Source organism: Herpailurus yagouaroundi, unplaced genomic scaffold (assembly GCF_014898765.1).
Source record: "Herpailurus yagouaroundi ecotype Mexico unplaced genomic scaffold, PumYag 211, whole genome shotgun sequence".
NCBI classification, from domain to species: Eukaryota; Metazoa; Chordata; class Mammalia; order Carnivora; family Felidae; genus Herpailurus; species Herpailurus yagouaroundi.
In genome coordinates, this window is record NW_024412442.1 from 6547765 (window position 1) to 6573602 (window position 25838).

The 25838-nt window shown below is 43.3% G+C and overlaps 1 protein-coding gene across 6 annotated transcripts in view; it reads right to left on the bottom strand.

The window, feature by feature from the left end:
- Positions 1 to 25838, bottom strand: part of ASAH2 (N-acylsphingosine amidohydrolase 2) — a 103739-nt gene that overhangs the window by 55823 nt on the left and 22078 nt on the right. For all 6 annotated transcript variants that reach the window (XM_040454224.1, XM_040454225.1, XM_040454226.1 and 3 more), the window contains exons 2-3: positions 5463 to 5578; positions 2643 to 2774 (exon numbers count right to left, since the gene is read on the bottom strand). In XM_040454224.1, the coding sequence (XP_040310158.1) occupies positions 2643 to 2769 (127 nt within the window). In that variant the 5' untranslated portion in view covers positions 2770 to 2774; positions 5463 to 5578. The remainder of the gene's footprint in view (positions 1 to 2642; positions 2775 to 5462; positions 5579 to 25838) is intronic.

A 25838-nucleotide genomic window follows, 5' to 3' on the forward strand; every position in this document is an offset into this window, starting at 1 on the left:
ACTTATCTGTGGGCATCAATTAGAATACAGAGGTTCAGGTTCCCATGGAAAAATCTTTATATACTGTCTTATATTTAAAATAAACAGAAAGAAACCTCTCAGGAACTTGTTGTATACAACAACCCTAAGGAGGATCTTTCTGGTAAGCTGGAGATGTGTCATCCTAACAATCAAGGCCTGTGTCAAATGTCCATCCGCTTCTCATCACAAGCTGTTCCTTGTCAAACTCATGGCCCTTCACTCACTCCTGATGGGCTTTTCTAGCCACACAAAGCAGGCGCCAGGTTCCTCAGGGGCCAGCCTCTGGGGATTTGTCTCCACGGCTCTCTCCGTCCGGAGACCCCCACTCCTCTCTGTTCCACCAACCAAGCTCCAAGACTCCCTTCAAGTTGCTTCATTTCCATCACACCTAGAGGCAGCTCAACCCTCCTGGCAGGAGGCCGCCCCCCTGTTGTCTCTACGCTGCACCCACAACCTTCTCAAGCCTTCTATTTGGAATACAGATGAGATCGCTGCACGTTCAACATAGTTGCACCTTATTGTAATCATATCACCATCTATGTACGTGCCTGTACACACATATGTCCACATACACACATACGTGAATATCAAGGGAAACAGAATGGCAGAAAGACTACAAGAGCAGGTACCAGAAACAAACAACCTGGGTTTAAAAACTGGTTCTACCACATACTAGCTGAACATACTAGCTGAAATCGCTTACCTGTTCTACCTCAATGTTTCTCATCTAGAAAAGAGAGGCAGTCCTAATATGCTAACTTCCTAGGGTTGTTTTGAACAATAGATATGTTAACACATATCAAAAATTTCGAATAATGGCCAGAATATAGCTTTGGTTCTACTTACCTATTGAGATATCTTACACATGCATGTTGTTTGTTTGTTTCCAGCCCAGACAACAGCCAGGGTGGCCAAGGCAACGGAGGTCACTGTCACAGGCCTTAGTGCTCAGAAAAGTACTTGGTGAAGAGATTGGCTGCTGACGTCCCTGAGATCCTAGAATTTAGGGGCTCAGGAGAAGCTAGAGATCATCTAGTCTGATCTCCTTTGCTTTACATCTAAGAATCCTGAAGCCCAGAGAAGTGATGTAACCACAATGTCATGGAGAACACGGGATGAATCAGGTGTAGACACCAGATCCTCCAACTAAGGATCTAATGCTCTTTCATCCATATTCAACATGGAGTTAGAATCCACATTTTCTCAACACCAAGCCCATGTTTTCCACAAGACATCAAGTATTGCAAGGAAGGAGGCAGTTGCTTTTGCCTTATTGATACTAACATAGGAATGGGGTATCACCCAAAGCCGAACCAGGTCCAATGGCCAAGGGCAATTTCCTTATGACCTCAGAGTCTCAAGTTCTACATCCAGAAAGCGGTACTAAGACTAGCACCTACCTTTATAGAAGATTCATGAGAATTAAGTGGGAAAAGGATGTAGACTCCTGACCACAGTGCTTGACACAAAGCGACCGTACGATAAACAGCTGCTCCTACTATGAGAATAGTGACCATAATCATTGATCACCTCCGTGAGTCTCAGCCTCTGGATTCTCTAACTTTAAGAGCTAAAACTGAATAAGTCCCATGGATGCTTTCCTTTCTTGGAGTCCATGCCCCTTCCCTGCACACTGCTGGCATAGAGGATTTCTGTCCCTCTGTGTCTACAGGGAGTTCAAAGTGCAGGCTCATGGTAGACACTACACCAGAAAGAAGAAGAGGCCACAAGAGAGAAAACTAGGCTGAAAAAAATCAGGCTCTTTCTCTGTTTGGCCTAAAGCTAGCCCTCCCCTTACTTCGGTCAAAGCATTCAACACCCACCCATCGTTTCTACTCATTTACCAGGTATGCAACCCACCACAAAGGCAGGGCTCCATCAAATGCCCAGGGCCCCAATATTGCCCGCAAATGTAGCCTGCATCGTTTTCAAAAACTAAATTCATTCCCAATATTAAAAAAAAATCAGGAGATGTCTAAATCCTCCAGTTTCCAGCTTCTGCTGCAAACTCTGGAGATCTGAATCCATGAGACACCATTTCAACTAACAGCTCACACTCAGGAGGGGCTGCACACCCCCTTCACCAGAATCTCACCTCCCCCACCCCGACTCCCCTCCCCACCCCACCTCCTTTACAGAACTTGACCGGTCCTCCTGAGAATTGGAGTTCAAGGCCCCCTTCTCTAAAGCTCAGCACTACTCGATATTCAGTGGGTCTTTCATTCTGCTTTTGTTCCCAAGAGAAGATGATGCCCAAGAAAAGGCAAAGAGCAAGAGAAGAGGCTTGGGGGGAGGGGGGCCGGGGATGCTCGTACTACTGGCCCTTGAAGAATTCTGAACTGGGCTTAGGTCAGCGGAGAAGTGAGACAAGCCCATGGCAGAGTGCCTGTCAACTGCCTACTTGGGGGCAAAGGTAAGCCTGATAACAATTGCTGTCAATGCAGAAAGTACAATTAATGGACGGGTTCAGTGGCCATCCCGGGCTGCTTACATACCAGTTGAACTGCCCTGTTATTGGCATTATCAGCAGGCACTGTTCCAGGTACTGTTCCTTGTCCCCAGTCATCCAGAAATTTCCCACAGGCTAGGAATAGCATCCAAGGGAGCCCATGACAACTTGCCTTTATGATTTTCAATGGTCCCACTGGTAATAAACAAGAGGCTGAGGAGGGCTACCGTCACAGCAGTCATCATCACGAGGAGGAAAATCAGGAATGCCTCTAATGTGGAGAGGGTGTGTTTGGCCATGTCTCCTGAGGAAAAGCAGAAATGGAAGAGGCAGAAAATGGCAGAACCACAAACTACAACACATATGCTTTGCGCTGCCCAAGGCTAAGATGTCTTAGCTCTTCTAGAATGGACTATACACCAGGGAGGACAAGTACAGAGCATACCTATCACATCCGGGGCCATGGCAGACAAGACCAAGCAATTACAGCACTCTTTGATAAGCTCAGATGTGGTTTCCAAACACTTCCTAGAACAGCGCTCGTTCTAGAGAACCACCCATCATTTGGCATTGGCAATGAAGCTAAAAATCTATTTGTATTCCTTGGCTGTATCGTACAGCTTTCATTTATGGTGATGAAGCCATCTGCATACGGGCCTAGGTTGGAACACATCTGTCAACAGGGCTGATTGCTCTTGTGAGAAGGCTGGCTGCAGTTAGGGCTGTCCCCTGTGGTCATGGCCTTGGGAAAACTACCTTGTCTACAAGGAGGTGAAACACATAACTTTGGCCTTGCAACTCCATTTGCTAACTTTCAATTCCTACTTGATGAGAAACCAACACGGAAGACCATCTCTGGTCTCAAGCCAGACATCAGGAAAATCTCCCTCTCTGTCATCAGAAGGATCTCACACATCTTGCAAACCTGTTGAAGGATGGGGACAAAGATAATGCTCTTGTGTTCTACCATAGCAGGAAATGTCCCTACAGATGCCCGAAGATATTTTAGGAGTAGGATTCATTGTTACTCAGCAAGGCTATAGAAGCTAAAAGTCCATATCAGGTAGCGGGAGAAAGTATAATATGGTGGATAAAAATTGGATTCTGCCTTCTAACTCCAGAGTCCAAAGCTCATTTCTGCCACTTACTGGACAACCTTGGGGAATCCTCCCCAACACTGAGCCTCAGTTTCTCTGTCTGTAAATAAGGATGTGGTGATGACGATAATTTTAGTACCCATCTTATAGAGTTCTTATAAAAAGGAGATGGTGCAGTAATAATTCGTTCGTCCCATAGACTGCAATAGGTGTTTATGGTGTTTGCATTTATCATTAGGTCCCAAAATAGCAAAGACTCTGCTCCTCACTGTCCTCAAGGGAAATTTATATGAAGCTAGTGTTAAAAAATTATTGGAATCACACATACAAACTTTGGAACCCGTTTTCTTAACCCATACTTCAGGAAGCCTGAGCAATGAGACGGGATTAGAGTCCAGGACTTGCTCCCACAATGGGTAATATGCAGCCATATTAAGATGCTATTACCCCCCAAGAATTGTAAATTGGCAACAAATGGGTGGGCTTAGCACGCCCCAATTTTCTGTTTCAGTTTGATTTAGTTGACAAGACGGAGGAGCTTACAGTCCATCTGGAAGAGAGTCCACAGTTACAAATCTAAACCTTCAGGTTTTCTCTCATGTTTCATAAACCATGGTAACACTGAGCCAGAAGCTTGGTAAAACCGAGAAGTTACTGTGACCTTTAGATAGATACAGCATGCCTTCTCCAGCCTACCACAACCTCTTCCCAGTGGATCTTTTCCATCTAAGTTACTACCTGGTCTTTGTAGTTATTTTATTGAGCAATCCCTGGACTAGAGTTTAAAAATCAGTCTAACATCAAATACTTCAGAAGTAGGGCTGAATTGGAAGTGGACAAAGAGACTTGAACATCTTCCCAAACCTCTTGGTTATTAGCAGGCTTCCCTCAACCACTTATCACCACTGTCATCACCTTCACCACCACCGTTAGGGACAATTTCAAATGTAGGGCAACACAAATGAGTTCTGATCTTGGTGCCAACATTCACTGGCCAGTCCCCAGGAGTCAGGAGACACCTCTAAAATATGCCTCTGAAACTCTGATGATCCAAATAAGTTTACTGGTCCTTAGGTGGTGTTTCAGTGGCCAACCTCAAGCCCAGTATACCCAGTTCTTTCTCAAAGCTTTGGTTTCATCAGGCTTCCTGCCGGCTGGGATTGCAGGACTGACAGGGCAACTAAACATGGCTGACCGACAGGGGAATCTCCCAACGCGAGTGTCTACACGCACGCTGCAGATGTAAACGTGGCCATGTGCTAGGAGCCTGTGCAACAAGTAGACATGGTTCAAAAGAATACTTTTTTCTTTTTTGCTTGTTTTATTGGGCTGAAGTGATCACCACCACCAGCCTTTTACACAAGTCCACAATGGCACTTGATTTAACACTAAAGTTTGCACCGCCTACTCGGATTTCAATGATGTACCTCCCTGGGTCTCACCACCCTGCTGCCAGAATTAATGCCAACTTTTAATGTTCTTTTTTAACCAGTGAGCACTATTTATTTTTCCTTGATGACCCCAAATCTGAAGGCAAATGTGAAAGAAAGCAAATGCCTCGTCTGCCTTCAGAATGCAAATGGACCACGGAGAGCTGAGCCAGTGGTTGTAACTTAAAAGATTTGGCAGTTCCCACTGGTTCTCACTTGATCCAGTGCAATTCTGCAAGCTCGGTGATGAGGCTTTATGACAACAGTGAGCCCCTCGGCACATCTTTACCATGTTGAGGTCTCTGTTTTACAAGACTGTGGAAGGGAAAGGTAATGACTTGGCAAAATGGGTTTCCCAAAGCTAAGGAAATGGAGTGGAGCTTTTAGGATTTCATCAAGATCTCTAAGACAAGAGGATGATTCAAGATCCCTCTCTCTCCCTCCAAGAAAACAGAACTTTCTTACCTGATTCAACCCGTCAAAAGAAATTCCACATCCCAGCAAAGCAAATAGTCCAGAATCTCGTTCCTTTCCCCTTGCACGTTGCTCAGCCCAGAGTTCTCAGCACGTTCTGAAACATACTGAAGAAAGAGGTTCCCAGTCATGCCCAGGAGAGTTAGGGTTTCATTAGCATACCTTTGTGGGCTTGGTGCAGGATGAGATTAAAGGGTATTGATAACAAGAGCCTTATCGGCCTCCCCTGGGACAACCTGATACTGAGATAGAAGTTGCAAAGGATCCGGAGGACTGAAGGTCACTGATTTCAGCCCTTACACACCTCTCCAGTACAAGTTCTGTGCGAGGTCTACAGCCTGGCTCACCAAAAAGAGCACTTGCTTTACTTAACACTGGTAACTCACCCAGAGACAAGAAGGGAATGATGATGCATGCTGGACATTAGTGTGGGCCATGGGTCCCATTGGGCAGCGTTTACACTGATCTCAGAAGAGAAAGGTGATTTTAACTTTTAGATTCTTGTATACAAAAAGAATGAGGTTTTAGAGGTGCCTGGGTGGATCAGTCAGTTAAGTGTCCAACTCCTGATTCCGGCTCAGGTCATGATCTCACAATTCATGAGTTCGAGTCCCGCATTGGGCTCCGCACTGAGAGTGTGAAACCTGCTTGGGATTCTCTCTCTCTCTCTGTCTCTCTCTCTCTCTCTCTCTCTCTGCCTTTCCCCTGCTGCTCTGTCTCTCTCAAAATAAATAAATAAACGTAAAAAGAAAAGAATGAGGCTTTAGATGAACTAAGAATGTAAATAATGGACATACAATGCCCATGTGAATAATGTGCAACCATTACCAATGATATAGAAGAAAATAATTTAATGACTTGGAAAAAGTTACTGTATTATTTTAAATTTATAAGACATTATAATCCTGTTTTGTTCATTTTAATTATTAATTTTTTTATAAACTGTTTTTATGGTTTATTGTTTATTTTTGAGAAAGAGAGAGAGACAGAGCATGAGCAGGGGAGGGGCAGAGAGAGAGAGAGAGACACGGAATCCAAAGCAGGCTCCAGGCTCTGAGCTGTCAGCCTAGAGCCTGACGCGGGCTCGAACTCACTAGCTGTGAGATCGTGACTTGACCCGAAGTCGGATGCTCCAACCGACTGAGCTGCCCAGGCACCGCTATAATCCTGTTTTTCAAACATTATTTATCTATTTGTGGTAGCGAAGACTGTAAGAAATCACAGCAAAATGTTAAGAAGTAATTATCTGGTGATAAGACTGTGAGTTTTGTTTTCATCTTTTCGATTCTCGGTGTTGTCTCTAAGGGCCATGCACATTTTTATATTGGGGAAAACCCTCCTCTTGAAGCAGGTATACTATAGAGCAGCATGAAGGTAAACAATGGCCCACGAGAGACAAAGAGAGGAAGGAATAGGGAAACCCCTATTTCCTTTTTTCCCTGCTAGATCCCAGCTGTCCAGGAAGCAGTTGGAAGAACACATAGGCCACTGAATTCCTTGCAGGGTCAAGAGAGACCAGCCCCCGACATTCCAAAGGAAATATTTGAGATCTAAGGGCCTTCCAACAGGGCATTTCATAATGTCACTCAGCTAGCTCTCTGCTATAGTGGGGCACGGGTTAGATTATGGTAGTAAATGAGGGTTCCTTTCATGCATTTATGTTAGAATTCTTGGTGCCAAGCAGCAGAGGGCAAATCCAGCTAACTTAAGCAGCGGAGGAAGGGGAGAGAAATAAATCCACTCGAAGGCAGAAAATCAGGTGAAGACATAGGCTCTGGAAAGCCAGAGATCAGGGCAGATTCAGGTGGCAGGACGTCCTGAACAATCTTTACAGAGCGTCGCCATCACGGGAATGCCGACTGGTGCAGCCACTCTGGAGAACAGTGTGGAGGGTCCTCAAAAAACTAAAAATAGAACTACCCTACGACCCAGCAATTGCACTACTAGGCATTTATCCATGGGATACAGGTATGCTGTTTCGAAGGGACACATGCGCCCCCATGTTTATGGCAGCACTATCCACAATAGCCAAAGTATGGAAAGGGCCCAAATGTCCAACGGTGGATGAATGGATAAAGAAAATGTGGTATATATATACAATAGAGTATTACTCGGCCATCAAAAAGAATGACATCTTGCCATTTGCAACTACGTGGATGGAACTGGAAGGTATTATGCTAAGCGAAATTGGTCAGTCAGAGAAAGACAAGTATCATATGATTTCACTCATATGTGGAATTTAAGAAACAAAACAGATGAACATAGGGAAAGGGAAGGAAAAATAAGATAAAAACAGAGAGGGGACAAGTCATAAGAGATTCTGAAATACAGAGAACAAACTGAGGGTTGCTGGAGGGGTGTTGGGTGGGGGATGGGCTAGATGGGTGATGGGCATTGAGGAGGGCACCTGTTGAGATGAGCCCTGGGTGTTGTATGTAAGTGATGAATCACTACATTCTGTTCCTGAAATCATTACTATACTATATGTTAACTAACTGGGATTTAAAATCAAAGAAAAAAGAAAAGAAATGAAAAACAAATAGACAAGCAATGGACTGAGCACAGCCCCCGTCCTGAGGTCTGGGGCATTGGGGGTGGCTCCCCACAGAACCACATTTCTGCTTCATCTTCGCCTGTCTCTCTTCTTCTTTCCCTGATGTTTAAATGCGGTATTTATCCCAATACTGTAGGAGCTACAGTCAAAATCAATCTAGATAATAAAGATGGTTACGGCAAAAAAACCAACCAGCAAAAAAAACAAAACCAGAGCCTCGCCATCGAGATGGACGCACTCCGGCTGTCTAGGTCTGTACGTTGCTCTGTTCAGGGCTCAGTTCCTGAGAGACAGCATCTGACTGGCCTGGCTCAGGTCATATACGTGTCCCTTCCCTCACAGAGATAGTTAAACAGATGTCACAACAAGACCATCCCCAAAGAGGGAAGGATAGATCTCCAAAATGAAATCAAGGCAGGTAAAAACAACGGACACCTCCTAGTGACCTGCCATCAGATTCCCTTCTCACTTGCAGTGGGAGGGCCTTCAGGCTGCACCCACCATCCCGGCCGGTCCTCTCCCAACACCTCCTTCCCCAAGGAAAGGAGCCCTGCTATGCTCATTCACACCGAGATTTAGGAGGTGACCCACAGTCTAGTCCAGTAAGATCATTGTAACCAGGGTGTTACATCATGTATCATTTCTCCCAGATGACATTTGAAGACCCATCTCTAAACATGGAGGGGTGAGAATAATCGAGAAGATGCCAAGCACCATGGCAGGGCCAGGGTAGGAGCCATGTTGGGCCGAGGGGACTTGAAGCACCCAAAAAAAACAGCCAGACCCCCTGGGGGGTGAGGGGAAGATAAAAATCACTGCAAATATTGTAATGTGTACTTCCTTTTTATTTCTGTCTGGATGGCCTTTAAATAAACCCTCTTTGCAAGGATATGCCCCATGCTAATCATCTCATCCTTTTCCATCCTTTGATTCTTGGGATAATTGAAGAATAAATTACTTTTTGAAAACATATGTTATTTCATAGAGCATCCAGATTGTGGTCTCTAAATACCGTTTCTTGCTTAAGACAAAACAAAACAAACAAATAAAACAAGATGAAAACAAAAACAAAAAAGCAATCCTTGAAGAAATGGCTGGTTCTAGGTCTGGGGCAAGAAACACACAAATGAAACCTGCAACATGTTTTCATTCCTAGGTCTATTCAGGGCTCGGTTCTTCAGAGACAGCATCTGACTGGACTGGCTCAGGTCATATATGTGCCCCTTCCCTCACGGAGATAGTTAAACAGATGTCACAACAAGACCATCAAGGAAGTCAAGGAATCAAGGAAGTCAAGGAAGTCAAGATGATGAGCAAGACGATCAGAATTGTGTCAAAAAGAACTAGAGTTTCACTCTCAAATCTATCAATCTGGACATCAATTTTTTAAAAAGATAATTGCAGAAGATTGAAGCAAATCAAATTTGCCTAGATCCATGATGTCATAATGATGCTTAAAAAAAAAAAAAAAACACCCAAACCTCATTGACTACCTTTATTTTTTATTTTTTTTTTTTAATTTTTTTTCAACGTTTTATTTATTTTTGGGACAGAGAGAGACAGAGCATGAACGGGGGAGGGGCAGAGAGAGAGGGAGACACAGAATCGGAAACAGGCTCCAGGCTCTGAGCCATCAGCCCAGAGCCCGATGCGGGGCTCGAACTCACGGACCGCGAGATCGTGACCTGGCTGAAGTCGGACGCTTAACCGAGTGCGCCACCCAGGCGCCCCATCATTGACTACCTTTAAAACATGCTGCATTTAAAATAACAAATTCCAGGGTCACCTGGGTGGCTCAGTCAGTTAAGCATCCAACTTCGGCTCAGGTCATGATCTCCTGATTCGTGAGTTCAAGCCCCACGTCGGGCTCTGTGCTGACAGCTCAGAACCTGGAGCCTGCTTCGGATTCTCTGCCTCCCTCGCTCTCTGCCCCTCCCCTGCTCGTGCTCTGTCTCTCAAAAATAAATAAACGTTAAAAAAATTTTTTTAACAAAATAAAATAATGAATTCCAATTTGTTTTTCTGAAAACTGGGAAGGAAAAAGGGAGGGAGGTCTAGAAATCAAGAATGTACTCTGCTCTTCCTATATAGAGGTATCTTGGGAAAGCCAAATCGTTGATGAGAGAGTTTCTCACACTTGAAGAATCTGAGCCAATGAACGAGGAAGGAATGACACACTAAGAATCTAAATGCTTTGCAGACCCCTAGTGAAAGGATGGAACCAGGCAACAATCGCCAACTGGATGCTGATTTAAGTCACCAAAGAGAGAGACAAATGACTACCGCAAGCCTCTGAGCGATGCATGCACCCTCACTTCTCAAATACTCTTACCAAAAAGTAACCCTAAACTGGATCCACCTCTAGATCTGAGGGTCTGTTTGTAGAAAATATGAAAGACAAACAACTATCAGAGGACAATGTGGGGATACAGTAAGCACGATCCAGATGGCAAAAGATTGTAGGGCAAATGACCCAGCTTCTTGAACAAAGAAATTGGAAGTGGAGAGAAAGAGAGAGAGGTGGGGAAGCAGAAGGGCAGGGGAGGAGAGTGGCCAAGGCAGGGGAGGGGAGGGGAGCAAAGGAGAAGAAATTGTGGATGAAAAGAGGCTGAAGAGACATGCCCACCAACTTACACTGTAAGACCCAAAGCCTCATCATTTAGAACCCACTTCAAACAAACTGGCTTTGAAAACGATGAGACAATTGGGAAGATTTGAACACTGACTAGATATTTGATGATATTAGGGGATTATTATTAAAAATGTTACTGTGATAATGGTATTGTAGTCATACCTTTGTAAACAGTCCTTATCTTTTAGACCCATTCTGAAACAGATTTTTAGAGTTTATTTATTTTTGAGAGAGAAAGAGAGTGAGTGGGGGGAGAGGCAGAGAGAGGGAGAGAGAGAATCCCAAGCAGACTCCACACTGTCAGTGCAGAGCCCAACACGGGGCTCTAACCCATGAAACATGAGATCACAACCTGAGCTGAAGTCAAGAGTCAGACGCGTAACCAACTGGGCCACCCATGCATCCTGAAACAGATTTTTAAAAATATAATAATAATAATAATAATGATAATAATAATAATAATAATGGAAGTGCAAAAATCAGATGGATGGATGGATGGATGGATGGTTGGATGGTTGGACGGATGGACGGATGGATGGACGGATGGATGGATGAGTCATAGATAAGGACAGGTAGGAGGCTAGATGGATGGGAAATAAGCTTTGCTCTTTAATACGCCAGTGGAGAGAAGAGAAATGGGGTGAAGCACTGTGGCAGGCATTGCAGAGGGCTTCACTCGACCCAGCTGGCATGCCAACACCAGACACTCATTTGCCCTGGGTTCCAGATGCAGGTTCATTTCTGCCTTTCAGATGCACTCATGCGAGACTCTGATTCAGCACTGAGCCACTTGAGGAGAGGGGCTCTGTATTGGACACCTGCTTTCCTGGTTTGGATCATGGCAGCCTGACTTTGAGCTGGCAGTGTGGTGGCTTCAGCCACTTCCTTATTCCATGACCATGACCAAAGCAGCCCATCCCTTAGCAGCTCAGGTCTATATTTAAGTTGGAGAGTTTTTGCAGGAAGCTCAACCCCAATTCTCTGCCTTGAGCCTTTGCCAAGATTCGGCAAGTTATCTCTAACCCCTAATAAATGCCTTTCCTCTGGAGTAGATTCTGTTACCTCCAGCTAAGAACGTGTCCAAGCTAAATCTCACAAAAGTGAGCACCATACCTCCCTTTGGAGAATATATGCATTCCAATCATTGAACACTGTGTATGCCAAGCTGCCTCTGGGAACATTTTTTAAGTTCAAAGTGATGAGTAGTCTGACATAATGAATTCTTCATTAGATCAGAAAAAAAATTAGTTTTAAGTACACAGGGCTGCCATGGTGCTATCTTACCACTTTACAGGTTTTGCAAAGGAAATTGAAAAATACCTTTGAACCCCAAAGCAGTCCCATTATCAGTTGACTATTTATAGATTTACCTTTCCATATGCCTCAGTTGAATCTTGACCTTAAACCTTAAGTAACAGAAGGGAGGCTCCTTCTGTTCCAAGCCAGAGAGACTGCTTCTTTTTTGTTTTGTTTAATTATTTGTTTAATCTTTATTTTTGAGAGAGAGACAGAGTGAAAGTGGGGGAAGGACAGAGAGAGAGGGGGGGACACAGGATCAGAAGCAGGCTCCAGGCTCTGAGCTGTCAGCACAGAGCCCGACGTGGGGCTCAAACTCATGAACCGTGAGATCATGACCTGAGCCGTAGTCACACGCTTAACTGACTGAGCCACCAGGCGTCCCTGGAGAGGCTGCTTCTTAGTAAACCCCCTCTGCACCTGTCATATGTTGAGTTTGAGAAGGAGACTAATAGATACACTTCACTACAATGGGAAGCCCAGGTTCCTTCCATGAGGGAGGTCCCGGCTCTGAACACAGTGGCCGAGCACAAGGGGAAGACGGTATGGTACAGGGTGCACCATGGCTCTCGTCCCCAAGGGGTTCACCATGCCCTTGTTTCCAGCAATATCGACAGTCCTGCTTTTCTCACAGGAAAAGGTAGATAACCTCTCCCTCCTTGGGGCTGAAGGATTCGTCTCCCCAAATTTACTGCAGTGGTGTCTTCAATACAAAGGGCAAAAGATAAAGGCAAAAGACCCAGTATATGGGAAGGACTGGAATTTGGAATCTGAAGATAGAGGCTTTTTGCACAGTGACCTTAGTCCCTCCCTTTTGTTTTCCTTATTAGAAAAATGGAGGCTGACAGAAACCTACCTAGCTGAAAGGTTCACATAGACATACATTCTGGTAAGTCCTTTGTTAACTCAGGAGCCTGATGTGAACAAGTTCTTATGTTAATTAGGCTGAATGTAATGTCCAAGAATGGTAGGTTCTGCGTGTTTAAGCCTTAAGCACAGTTATTTTCTCGGCATATTCTTCACAGGTGGTTTGAAAGATCTCCCCATTAGTTTGACACACGCAGCCTTGGGAAGAAGGGGAGTCCTTTGCTATTTTCAAAACATCCAGAGGATTTGAAATTTAGATAAGATAGGAATTGAAATTGTCCCTATTTTACTACACTTAGAAAAACAATGTGGGGCTATACGACCTTTGCGGAGTATCTGGAAATTATTCTCTGATGATTTATCTTTTTCCAAAACCAGGGTGTGAATTTATTGCATTTGGCAGGGACAAATTTGACCTGTTTGCCATACATGACAATGAAGCCGGATCGGGGGAAAGCAGGCTGCTGTTACATTTATCGTCATTTCAGGGACAAAGTGACAACATCTTTTGATGTAATTCATTCCCTCTACATAAATCTCAGATGCTTAGCATCTCCTGTCCACACGGTGTACCTGTGGAAAAAAACACCACATTGTCCATATTCTAGGGATCCCAGAAGAAGAAGACAGAGAAAGGAGGGAAGAAAACTAATTGGAAGAAATAATGGCTGAAAACTTCCCTAATCTGGAGAAGGAAATCAATATCTAGATCCAGGAAACACAGAGATCCCCCCCCCCCCAAAAAAAAAAATCAACCTAAGACACAGGGTAATTAAGATGGCAAAAATGATAAAGAAAAGACTTTAAAAGCAGCGAGAGAAAAGAAGACAGTTACATACAAGAGAACTCTCACAATTTTATCAGCAGATTTCTTAGTGCTTTGCAGGCCAGAAGGGAGTGGCAGGATATATTCAAAGTGCTGTAAAGGAAAAATGGGCAGCCGAGAATACTCTATCCAGCAAGGCAATCATTCAGAATAGAATAGATAAAGAGTTCCTAAAAAACAAATGTTTCTCAGACAAACAAAAACTAAGGTTCACGACCACTAAACCATCCCTTTAAGAAATATTACAGAGGACTCATTAAATGGAAAGGAAAGAATGTAAGTGAAGGTATGAAAAGTAAAAAAAGAGAAGAGTAAAAATAAGTATTTCTGTAAAATTTAGACAAGGAATACATAAAATAAAAGGAAGCGAAATACAACACCATATACCTAAATCATGAAGAGGACAGGAGTAAAGAATGGGTTCAAACTTAAATGACCATCGACTTAACATAGACTGCTCTGTGCAAATGTTATATATAAACCTAATGGTAATCACAAGTCAAAAAGTACTAACAATATGCAAAGAATAGAGAAAGAAACCAAAATACATTACTAAAGAAAGCCAACAAACCCTGAAAGAAAGTGAGAAGGATCAGAGAAAAACTATAGAAACAACCACAAAACAAGTAACAAAATGGTAATAAATACATGTCTATCGATAATTACTTTGAATATAAATGGACTAAAATCTCCAATCAAAAGACATAGGATAGGGGTGCCTGGTTAACCGCCAACTTCGGCTCGGGTCATGGTCTCCTGATTCGTGAGTTCGAGTCTGGCATTGGGGTCTGTGCTGACGGCTTGAAGCCTGGAGCCCGCTTCAGATTCTGTGTCTCCGTCCATCTCTGCCCCTCCCCTATTCACACCCTGTCTCACTCAAAAATAAATAAAAACATTTAAAAAAAATTTTTAATATTAAAAAAAGCAGAGTGACAGAATGGATTAAAAAAAAAACCCAAGACTCACCTATATGCTGCCTACAAGAGATTCATTTCAGACCTAAAGACATCTGCAGATTGAAAGTGAGGGGTTGGAGAATATTTATCATGTGAATGGATATCAAAAGAAAGCTGGAGTGGCAACATTTACATTGGACAAAATAGGCTTTAAAACAAAGACTGTAACAAGAGACAAAGAAGGACAATTTTAATTGGACAATCCAACAAGAAGATATAACAATTATAGGTATTTATATACCCAAACTGGGAGCACCCAAATACATGAACAGTTAATAACAAACATAAAGGAAATGATGAATAATAATACAATAATAGTAGGGGAAGTTAACACCCCACTTATATCAATGAACATATTATCCAAAAAGAAAATCCACAAGGAAATAGTGACTTTGAAGGACAGACTCACTGGAACAGAGGGATTTAACAGATATACTCAAAACATTCCATCTTAAGACAGCAGAATACACATTCCTTTCAAGTTCACACAGAAAATTCTCCAGAATAGATCACATATTAGGCCACAAAACAAGTCTCGACAAATTAAAAAAGATCGAAATAATACCATGAATTTTTTCTGACCACAATGCTATGAATCTGGAAATCAATCACAAGAAGAAATCTGGAAGGACCACAAATACACAGAGGGTAAATAACATGGCACTAAACAATGAATGGGTCAACCGAAAAATCAAAGAAGAAATACAAAATTACATGGAAACAATGCTATTGCAAACACAACAGTCCAAAATCTTTGAGATGTAGCAAAAATGGTTCTAATAGGGAAATTGACAGCAATACAGGCCAATCTCAAGAAGCAAGAAAAATCTCAAATAAACAACCTAACATTATACCTAGAAGAGCTAGAAAAAAAAAAAAAAAAGAACAAAGGAAACCCCAAACCCACAAAAGGAAGGAAATAATAAAGATAAGAGTAAAAATAAATGATACAGGAACTAAAATGTCAATAGAACAATCAATGAAACCAAGAATTGGTTCTTTGAAAAAATCTATAAAATTAATAAACTTCTAGCCAAACTCATCAAAAAAAAAAAAAGAAGAGAGAAAGAGAACCCAAATAAACAAAATCACAAATGAAAGAGGAGAAATAACAGCTGACACCACAGAAACACAAAGGATTATAAGAGAATATTATGAAAAATTATATGCCAACAAATTGGATAACTGGAAGAAATGGATAAGTTTCTAGAAACATATAATCTACCAAAACAGAAGCAGGAAGAAATAGAAAATTCAAACAGACTAATTACCAGCAATGGAATTGAATCAGTAATCAAAAAACTCCCAACAAACAAAAGTCTAGGATCAGATGGCTTCACATGCAAATTCTAACCAAACATTTAAAGAAGACTTAATACCAATTCTTCTCAAACTATTCCAAAAAACAGAAAAGGAAAGAAAACTTCCAAACTCATTCTATGAGGCCAGCATTACCCTGATACCAAAACCAGATAAATACATCACAACAAAAGAGAACTATAGGCCAATATCTCTGATGAACACAGATACAAAAATCCTCAACAAGATACTAGTAATAACTGAATCCAATAATACGTTAAAAAAAAAAATCATACACCACGATCAAGTGGGATTTAGTCCCAGAACGCAAAAGTGGTTCAATATTCACAAACCAGTCAACGTGATATATCACATCAATGAGAGAAATATGACCATTTCAATAGATGCAAAAAAAGCATTTGACAAAGTACAGAATCCATTCGGGATAAAAACCCTCAACAAAGTAGGTCTAGAGGAAACATACCTCAAGACAATAAAGGCCATCCATGAAAAACCCACAGCAAACATCATCTTCAATGGGGAAAAACTGAATGCTTTCTCTCCCAAGGTCAGGAACGAGACAAGGATGTCCACTCTCACCACCTTTATTCAATATAGTACTGGTATTCCTAGCCATAGCAATCAGACAAGAAAAAGAAAGAAAAGGCATCTGAATTGGTAAGGTAGAAGTAAAACTTTCACTGTTTGCAGACGACATGATTCTGTATATAGGAAACCCTAAAGATTCCACTAAAAAACTACTAGAACTGATAAATGAATTCACTAAAGTCATGGGGTATAAAATCAATGTTCAGAAATCTGTTGCATTCCTATATACTAATAATGAAGTAGCAGAAAGAAAAATTAAGAAAACAACCCCATTTACAATGGAAATTATAAAATCCCATTTACAATGGAAAGATATTCCATGCTCATAGATTGGAGGAACAAATATTGTTAAAATGTCTATACTACCCAAAGGAATCTACAGATTTAACTCAATCCCTATCAAAATGCCAACAGCATGTCTCACAGAACTAGAACAAACAATCTTAAAATATGTATGGAACCACAAAAGACACCCAAATAGCCAAAGCAATCTTGAAAAACAAAAACAAAAACAAAACTGGAGGAATCATAATTCTAGACTTCAAGTTATATTGTAAAGCTACTACTATACTTCAAGTTATATTACAAAGTTACAAAATTACTACTACAAAGTAGTAATCAAAACAGTGTGGTACTGGGACAAATAGACACATAGATCAATAGAACAGAATAGGAAACGCAGAAATAAATACACAATTATATGGTCAATATTCAACAAAGGAGGAACAAATATACAATGGGAAGAAGACATTCTCTTAAATAAATGGTGTTAGGAAAACTGGACAGCAACATGCAAAAGAATGAAACTGGACCACTTTCTTTTACCATACACAAAAAAACAAACTCAAAATGGATTAAAGACCTAAATGTGAGACCTGAAATCACAAAAATCCTAGAAGAGAGCACAGGCAGTAATTTCTCTGACATCAGCTGTAGCAACATTTTTCTAGATATGTCTCCCAAGGCAAGGGAAATAAAAGCAAAAATAAACTATTGGGACTACATCAAAATAAAAAACTTCCACACAGCAAAGGAAACAATCAACAAAACTAAAAGGCAACTTAAGGAATGGGAGAAGATATTACCCCACGACATATCTGATAAAGGGTTAGTATCTGAAATATATAAACAACTTGTGCAACTCAACACCCAAAAAAACCAATAATCCAATTAAAAATGGGAAGAAAACATGAACAGACATTTCTCCAAACAAGACATCTGGGTGGCCAACAGACACACGAAAAGATGCTTAATATCACTGATCATCAGGGAAATGCAAATCAAAACTATGATTAGAGATAAGCTAGCACCTCACACCTGTCATAATGGATAAAAGCAAAAACACAAGAGACAACAAGCGTTGGTGAGGATGTGGAGAGGAAGGAACCCTCTTGCACTACAGGGGGGAATGCAAACTGGGGCAGTCATTGTGGGAAACAGTATGGAGGTTCCTCAAAAGTTAAAAACAGAACTACCCTATGATTCAGGAATTGCAGTCCTGGATATTTACCCCCAAAATACAAAAACATTAATTCAAAGGAATATATGTACCCTTCTGTTTATTGCTGCATTATCTAGAACTGCCGAATTATGGAAGCAGCCCAAGTGTCCATCGATAGATGAATGTGCTAAGGCAGATGAGGCACAGTGCACGGGAGGTGAGGGTCTTGGGGAAAGACCCAGAACACCTACAAGTAGAGTCTGTGACCCCATTTTACGTGTGGGTACACGAAAGAGACTGGCATGGGCTGGGCTGACTAATCATGCCAGGGCATGAAGGACAACAACATCTATCTGAGTTGTTACTATGTAGACACTTATCAAGCCAGGGCAAAAAGGACAGTCATCTTTAAAAAATAAAACTGGGGGCACCTGGGTGGCTCAGTCGGTTAAGCATGTGACTTCGGCTCAGGTCGTGATCTCACAGTTGGTGGGTCTGAGCCCTGCATCGGGCTATATGCTGACAGCTAGGAGCCTGAAGCCTGCTTCAGATTCTGTGTCTCCCTCTCTCTCTGCCCCTTCCCTGTTCAGGCTCTCTCTCTCTCTGTTCATACACTAAATAAAACCGTTCAAAAAAAAATTTAAAAAAAATAAAAAAAATAAAAAAAAATAAACATTAAAAAAATAATAATAAAACTAAAAATAAAATCACACAAAATGAACCTACTGAACTCTTAGAATGATCCAGACACTGTTCTAAAACATTACATGAGTTGCCTCATTGACTACTTGGTAATTTTTTGAAGACGCGCTCTTCCTATCCCCATTCTATATTTGAATTAAAAAGGAAAAGAAGAGTTACTGAAAAGTGAAACAAATAGCCAAAGGTTATACTGCCAATAAGAAACCAACCATCTGTCCCTTGCTGGAAGTTGCCTGATATTCTTAGAGGAACAGTGAAATCGTGCGTACAAAGCAGTAAAAATCACAAAGCTAAGACGAAATCAGATATTTAGACTCAGGGTGGCAGGATGACGGTCACCGAGTCATCTGGTCCAAACCCGTCATAATAGAGGAGTGAGTTACGGTACTTGCCTAAGGTCATGGCCATGGAGTCTGGAAACACTGGTCCATATCTGGTCCTTTGCTCCTTTGTGGGCATACAGGGAGGTTATGCTCTCTGGCCCCCTGGCAGTCACTGATCCTTGGGCCGTGAGTGGCGATGATATGTGTCACTTGCAGGTTGAAGTATTTGATGCGGAGGCATTAGAGGGGGTGTGGGTTCTCCATGATCTCTCTTCCTCTGCTCTGGTGACCCTGATAAGTGCCTGTCCCAGATGATAGGCTACCCGATCCCTGAGTCACCACTTGGAAGAAATCTCCTTCAGAGACTAATCAGACCAGGAGTGCGCTTTGCATAAGCAAGAGATACATGCTTATGTGTTAAGCAACGATTTTACCACAGCAAGCCCCCCCACCCATCCTGATTAACATAGCCTCCTAATTAACACCAGTTAATGAAGAAGACTCCTGAGCTCAATTATAAATCTTCTTTAACATTTCTTTCATTAACATTTCCAATAAATGCCACAAATAAAAAGGTTTTATTCCTAGATAACCACATACAGCTAAATTAAATGTGACCCATATCTTACACCATTCACAACAATTAACTCAAAATGGCTTAAAGACTTAAACATAAGGGGTGCCTGGGTGGCTCAGTTGGTTACGCATCTGACTTCGGCTCAGGTCATGATCTCACAGCTTGTCAGGCTCTGCGCTGACAGCTCAGAGCCTGGAGCCTGCTTCGGATTCTGCGTCTCCCTCTCTCTCTACCCCTCCTCTGTTCGTTCTCGCTCTCTCTCTCAAAAATAAACATTAAAAACATATGTCTTAATTAAAAAAGAGAAAAGACTTAAACATAAGACCTGAAACCATAAAACTCCTAGAAGAAAGGACCCTGGCAATGATGTTTTGGACAGGACACAAAAAGCCCAGGCACCAAAAGCAGAAATCACAAGTGGGATGACATCAGACTAAAGCCTCCGTACAACAAAGGAAACCACTAACAAAATGAAAAGGCAACCTACGGAATGGGAGAGAATATTTGTACACCATATGTGAGAGAAGGGATTAATGTCCAAAATATGTAAAGAACTCATATAACTCAATAACAAAAAAAAAAAACCAGACAACCAACTTAAAAATGGGCAGAAGGGGGGCACCTGAGTGACTCTGTTCATTGAGCGTCTGACTCTTGGTTTCAGCTCAGGTCACGATCTCACAGTTCATGAGATCAAGCCCCACATCAGGCTCTGTGCCGACGGTGTGGAGCCTGCTTGGGATTCTCTCTCTCCTTCTTTTTCTGCCCCTCCCCTGCTTGTGCTCTCTTTCTCTCTCTCTCAAGAATAAATAAACTTAAAAAAATTTTTTTTAACGTGTATTCATTCTTGAGAGAGAGAGAGAGACAGAGTGCAAGTGGGGGAGGGGTGGAGAGAGAGGGAGACACAGAATCCAAAGCAGGCTCCAGGCTCTGAGCTATCAGCACAGAGTCCAACGCAGGGCTCAAACTCACGGACCGCGAGATCATGACCTGAGCCGAAATCAAGAGTCGGACACTTAACCAACTGAGCCACCCAGTTGCCCCTAAAAAATTTTTTAAATGGGCAGAGCTAGTGGACATTTTTTCCACAGAAGACATCCAAATGACAGGTAGATGAAGAGCTGTTCAATGTTGCATTTCAAAATATACTAAAATCTCTTTAATTCAGAGGTCACATTTCAGGCAGTGTCAACTCTAAGACATAGTTACAAATGGGAAATAAATATAAAAGGTCTCCAGATCACAGAAACTTATGAAATAAAGTCCTCATTTTAAACCATAGGAGAGGGGAGCCTGGGTGGCTCAGTCGGTTAAGCGTCCAACTCCAGCTCAGGTCATGATCTTGTGGTTTGTGAGTTTGAGCCCTGTGTTGGGCTCCGAGCTGACAGTGCAGAGCCTGTTTAGGATTCTCTCTCCCTCTCTCTGTCTCTCAAAATAATAAATAAAAACTTAAAAAAATTAAAACTTTTTAAAAAATAAACCATAGGAGAGCCTCTTCGGCTTGTGCAGAGCCTGTTGACTTTTAATTTACATATAGTTCTAACCAAACATTCTTTTTCTTCCAATCACAGAAAATTGGAATACTCCAGGTTTCCAGAAGCAGGCACACAGGTGATAAGAGTGACAAGCAATTGGAAGATGTTCAAAAGAGAGGGGGTTCAGCCCATGACAATGATCAGTGGCCAGAGGGACAGCCTGAGTCCTTTTCGTTTAAAATCTCTAGGACAGCAGGGAAATGCAAACCAGATTTGAAAACATTCCCTTCAAGATGTTTATTTTTTCCCCCTAAGTTTGGGGTTTAAAAGAAAGCACTCCCAAGTCTTAAAGCTTTCGAAAATACAAAGAGAGACAGAGACAAAGAGAACTAGAGTAATCCATTTCGAAATACTCCCGGGATGTGAGGGAACTTTTTATTTTCTGCATCTTGCTTAACCGTATTAAAATTTGTCGCAATGGTCGTGTATTACCTCTGCGATCAAAAGGTATTGTCTTCAACGGATGGATACGGGATACGAAAACATCACGTCGGGTGAACGATTTTCCAAGTAGGCTGGAAAGGAGGTGTCAACTCTGCTAGTCTATTCTTGCCTATCCTTACTGAAGAACAACCACTACTAAAAATAGAGTTTCCGTTGCTTTTCTCAGCTCGACGAAGCAGAATGTGTCACTTCAGAGGCCATCTTGGTCCAACTCTTAAGTCAGTTGCCCGATACCATGGGGCGTTTAGAAATATTGAGGCACCAACTTACTTAGGCGAGTTCTACCTGCTTTTTCATTTCACTAATGGGAGAACAGGCTGAGCTGCCTTTCATGCCCTCACAAGCTGAACTTTGGATGCACCACAAGAGACAAAGTTTCTTCTGAATTGGATGATTAAGTTGGTGTTTACATAAAAGAACTGATACAGCCAAGTGGCACAGAGCTGTGACCAAGTTGCTGAGCCTGTTGTGTCACAAATGAGTCCAAAGGTAAAGGCATCGTTGAAGAGGAGCGTGTTTTGCGTTCCAGTGTGTTAAGTCCAGAGTTGATATGTTCAAAAGATTTAACTACGGATTCAGCCTAGGCAACGACCAATTGGAGCAGACGCCAGAGTAAACAGCTGGTCTACCTGTACCAGTGCCTTCCTGAACATCAACGAGTTATAAGCCTTAGAAGTAGAATGAGTAATCATCCGACCAAAAATAAATAGATAAAGTTCTGCAGTCCATCCTGAAAGAGACAGACCACAGATAGCAGGTTGTACATAGACCCTTGTGAGCACCGTTAAAGGGGAAAAACATAGGGGCGCCTTGGGTGGCTCCGTCGGTTAAGCGTCTGGCTTCGGCTCAGGCCATGATCTTGAGTTCACGAGTTCGAGCCCCGCGTGGGGCTCTGTGCTGACAGCTCAGAGCCTGGAGCCTGCTTCGGATTCTCTGTCTCCCTCTCTCTCTCTGCCCTTCCCCCACTCACGCTCTGTCTCCCTCTCTTTCAAAAATAAACACACATTTAAAAAACAACGTTATGAAGGGGAAAAACATCAGAAAACTGGCACGGTCCTCCTGACCGGCCTGCCGTCCCTGCTGGGTGACTCTTTCTCTGCAGTTCCTGCCATAATGAAACTGAATTGTGAGATGAAAGAAAATGCCTTGCTCTAGTTTCGGCAGGTTGTAAGCCAAATTATCCCTGAAAACCCTTTGGAGGGAGAAAAAAATTCAATTAGTAGAGGAGAAAGATGAGATATGAGCGACACTTAAAATCTTGCCTGGGGAGAGAGAATCTGTCTCCATCACACCCATGCTACAGGCAGAAGGAGGCGAGGGGACCCAGTTATCAGCAGCTCTCCTAAGTGCTCAGGGTTTCACAGCAGGTAAACCACGGAGTGAAAGCCACGGACGCAGCACAAGTGCAGACATGATGACAAATGACAATGTGTATCGAGAAGCCGACAGGCAGGGATCACTGAGGATTGTCACAGCCAGAAGCGTGTGCTCATCTAAAGGGGAGTCCCCACTCACTGGTGCCATGAGGAAACGAAGGCCCAAGGTTGATGGATTTGTTTTTTTTTTTTTTGGCGGAAAGTTAGTAATATGGGGCTTACCTTAAATTTCTTGATTTTCAAATGTAGGCAAACCATTACAAAAAAAATTGTTTAATGTTTATTTTCAAGAGAGAGAGAGAGAGAGAGGGAGGGGCAGAGAAGGAGGGAGACGCAGAATCCGAAGCAGGCTCCAGGTTTCAAGCTGCCGGCACAGAGCCCGACGCAGGGCTCAAACCCACAAACCGGGAGAGCATGACCTGAGCCAGTGGGACGCTTAACCGACTGAGCCACCCAGGCGCCCGTAGGCAAACCATTTAAAAAAAAAAATACCTCACTACTTACACTATGCGAGACAAATTGAACATATGCAGGCTTGTTACAGCCTCTGATTTAATCCATTGCTTCCCTCGTTTAAATATATTCTTTGAGAGGCGCCTGGGGGCTCAGTCGGTTAAGCTTCTAATTGGCTCAGGTCATGATCTCGCGGTTCGTGGGTTCGAGCCTTGCGTCACGCTCTGTGCCGACAGCTCAGGGCCTGGAGCCTGCTTCGGATTCCGTGTGTGTGTCTCTCTCTGTCCCTCCCCTGGACCTGCCAGTTTAAGGATGGCCTGTGCCAGATGGCTCATCTCTGTTCCATGCGGTCTCTCATTCTCCTGCAAGCTGGCCCAGGTTTGTTTGTGTGGCAGCTAGGCAACTGTCCAAGAAAACGAGTGGAAACCCGCAAGTCTTTGAGGGCCAGGCTCGGAACTGGCGCCTTGTAACTTCTGCTGCCTTGTACTGCCCAAAGCACGTCGCGGGGCCGGCCCAGATTCAGGGGGAGGAGAAATGGTCTCCACGTCTCATGCTGCAGAAGGTGTGGGTTCAGGGAGGGGTGGAGAACTGTGGTCATCCGGGCCATCGACTTCACCTGATAAGAAGGCACGTGCAAAGTTGCCTTCTGGGGAAACTCCAGGTCGTCTGCTGTTTCGAGAGCAGAGAAGGCAAAGGGGGGACACCGAGGAAAGACAGGACGAGGGTGGCGAAAAGAGGCCCGTTCGTGGAGGTCCTACCAGGTATGTGGCCCAGTGAAATACAAAGATGTTTTAAGTCATTCTCTTGGATCTTGCAGGGAATACAAGACAGATGCCAAGTAAACATAATGCAAGGTTGAACGTAAGCATCTTACATAAGATGCTCTGGGGGCTTGCAGAAAGGAGAGATCCTCTCTGGTTTGAAAAATCAAGGCGGGCTCATGAACAAGATGGAATTGAAGCCAAACTTTGAAGAAGAAACCAGATTTGGCCAGGGAGAGGTGTGGATGCTGGAGCGTCAGTGCAGGGGAAGGAAAGTCCCAAATACATACAACAGCAGACAGCGTGGTTTGGGTAAACTGAGGCAGCAGTCCTCAATCGTGTTCTCCCTTAACCTTCTGAAAGATGCTCTTCATATGTGACACTCCCACATCCGTACCCCAATATGTCAGAGTGAGGACAGGATACAGTGTTACGGAAGGTGGCCGGCACTCTGGATGTAACCCCACCCCCTGTCGCCCGCTGGTCCATTGTGACCCTGAGCCTGAGACCCACTGATGTAGGCTTTGTCAGGGGGCAACAAAATCTACAGCTGAGGGATAAGTTACTGGATGTTCTCAAATGTTCTAAAATGCCAGGTTGGGGAATCTTACCTGAGTGAACACAGGAAAGGGTCCCCGAATGTGTTTGAGTGAGACAAACATGTGAAGAGGCCTGCATTTTTGCAAACATAAAGGAGAAGGTGGGGCTAACAGACAATGCTTATTTCCCATCCCCTGGCACGGCCAACATCACTAACTGACCGCAGGACTTCTTGAGGCCCTCCAAATGTGTCCCTGCTTAGTGCTCTAATGCTGTAGAAGTTGGAGCTGAGACAGGCAGCCATTGAAGAGTTGAGACCCCATTTGGGGGGGAGGGGAAGCAGAGCTTGGGTGGTCTGTGGGGGTGACAGTGGGAACAGAAAGGAGGAAGATATCAGAGAAGCGTTGATTATCCCACTAGGAGTTGCCACCAGGTCAACATGGGAAAAGGAGAAGAGGGAAGACCAAGCGTCAGTCCAATTTTTGAAGGGCGGGAGAGAATCATGGCGCCATGTGCCGAAAGAAGAAACTTGGGGAAATCAACTGATTGTGCGGTGGAGAAGGAAGTGGGCTCGGTGTGAGTTCTGGGTATAAACACAAGGCCCAAAAGCCATCAGGACGAGGGCTAAGGCCGACGCTCATAACTCGAACACCGAACCAAAACGTCACGAACATAGCATTTCTTCCAAGCTTCCAGCAACGTCGAAAGAGCGCGTGTGGGAGAGAAACACGCTTCTTGTTTCTTCTTGGACTATCACGACCTTGTTCGAGATTCCTGCTGGAACCCGGAAGACGGAGACAGGTGAAACATTGGTGGTGGAAGGGTTTTGTCTTTCTTTCGCGGGAGAAACAGCTGGAAAGAAGCACTCCTGTGTCCTGGCCGTGGCTGTGCATGTCGAAGCCCGAACTTCCCCACTCCATTCTTCAACCACTGCTTTGTGACTGCAGGAAGCGCCAGCTCAACGCAACGCGGAAAACTTGATCCAATTTTGACAGCCATTGTTCTACGACGTCTGAATCGAGATCGTTTTCATGCAACAAAAGTGGAGGCCCATGTTCCGAGGAGAGGAGCTAAATTTCTAGTCACATACCTTGCAGGGAGATGGTAAACAATGGTGGCTTAAGAGGAAGGGTTCTAGGGGCGCCTGGGTGGCTCAGTCGGTTAAGCGGCCGACTT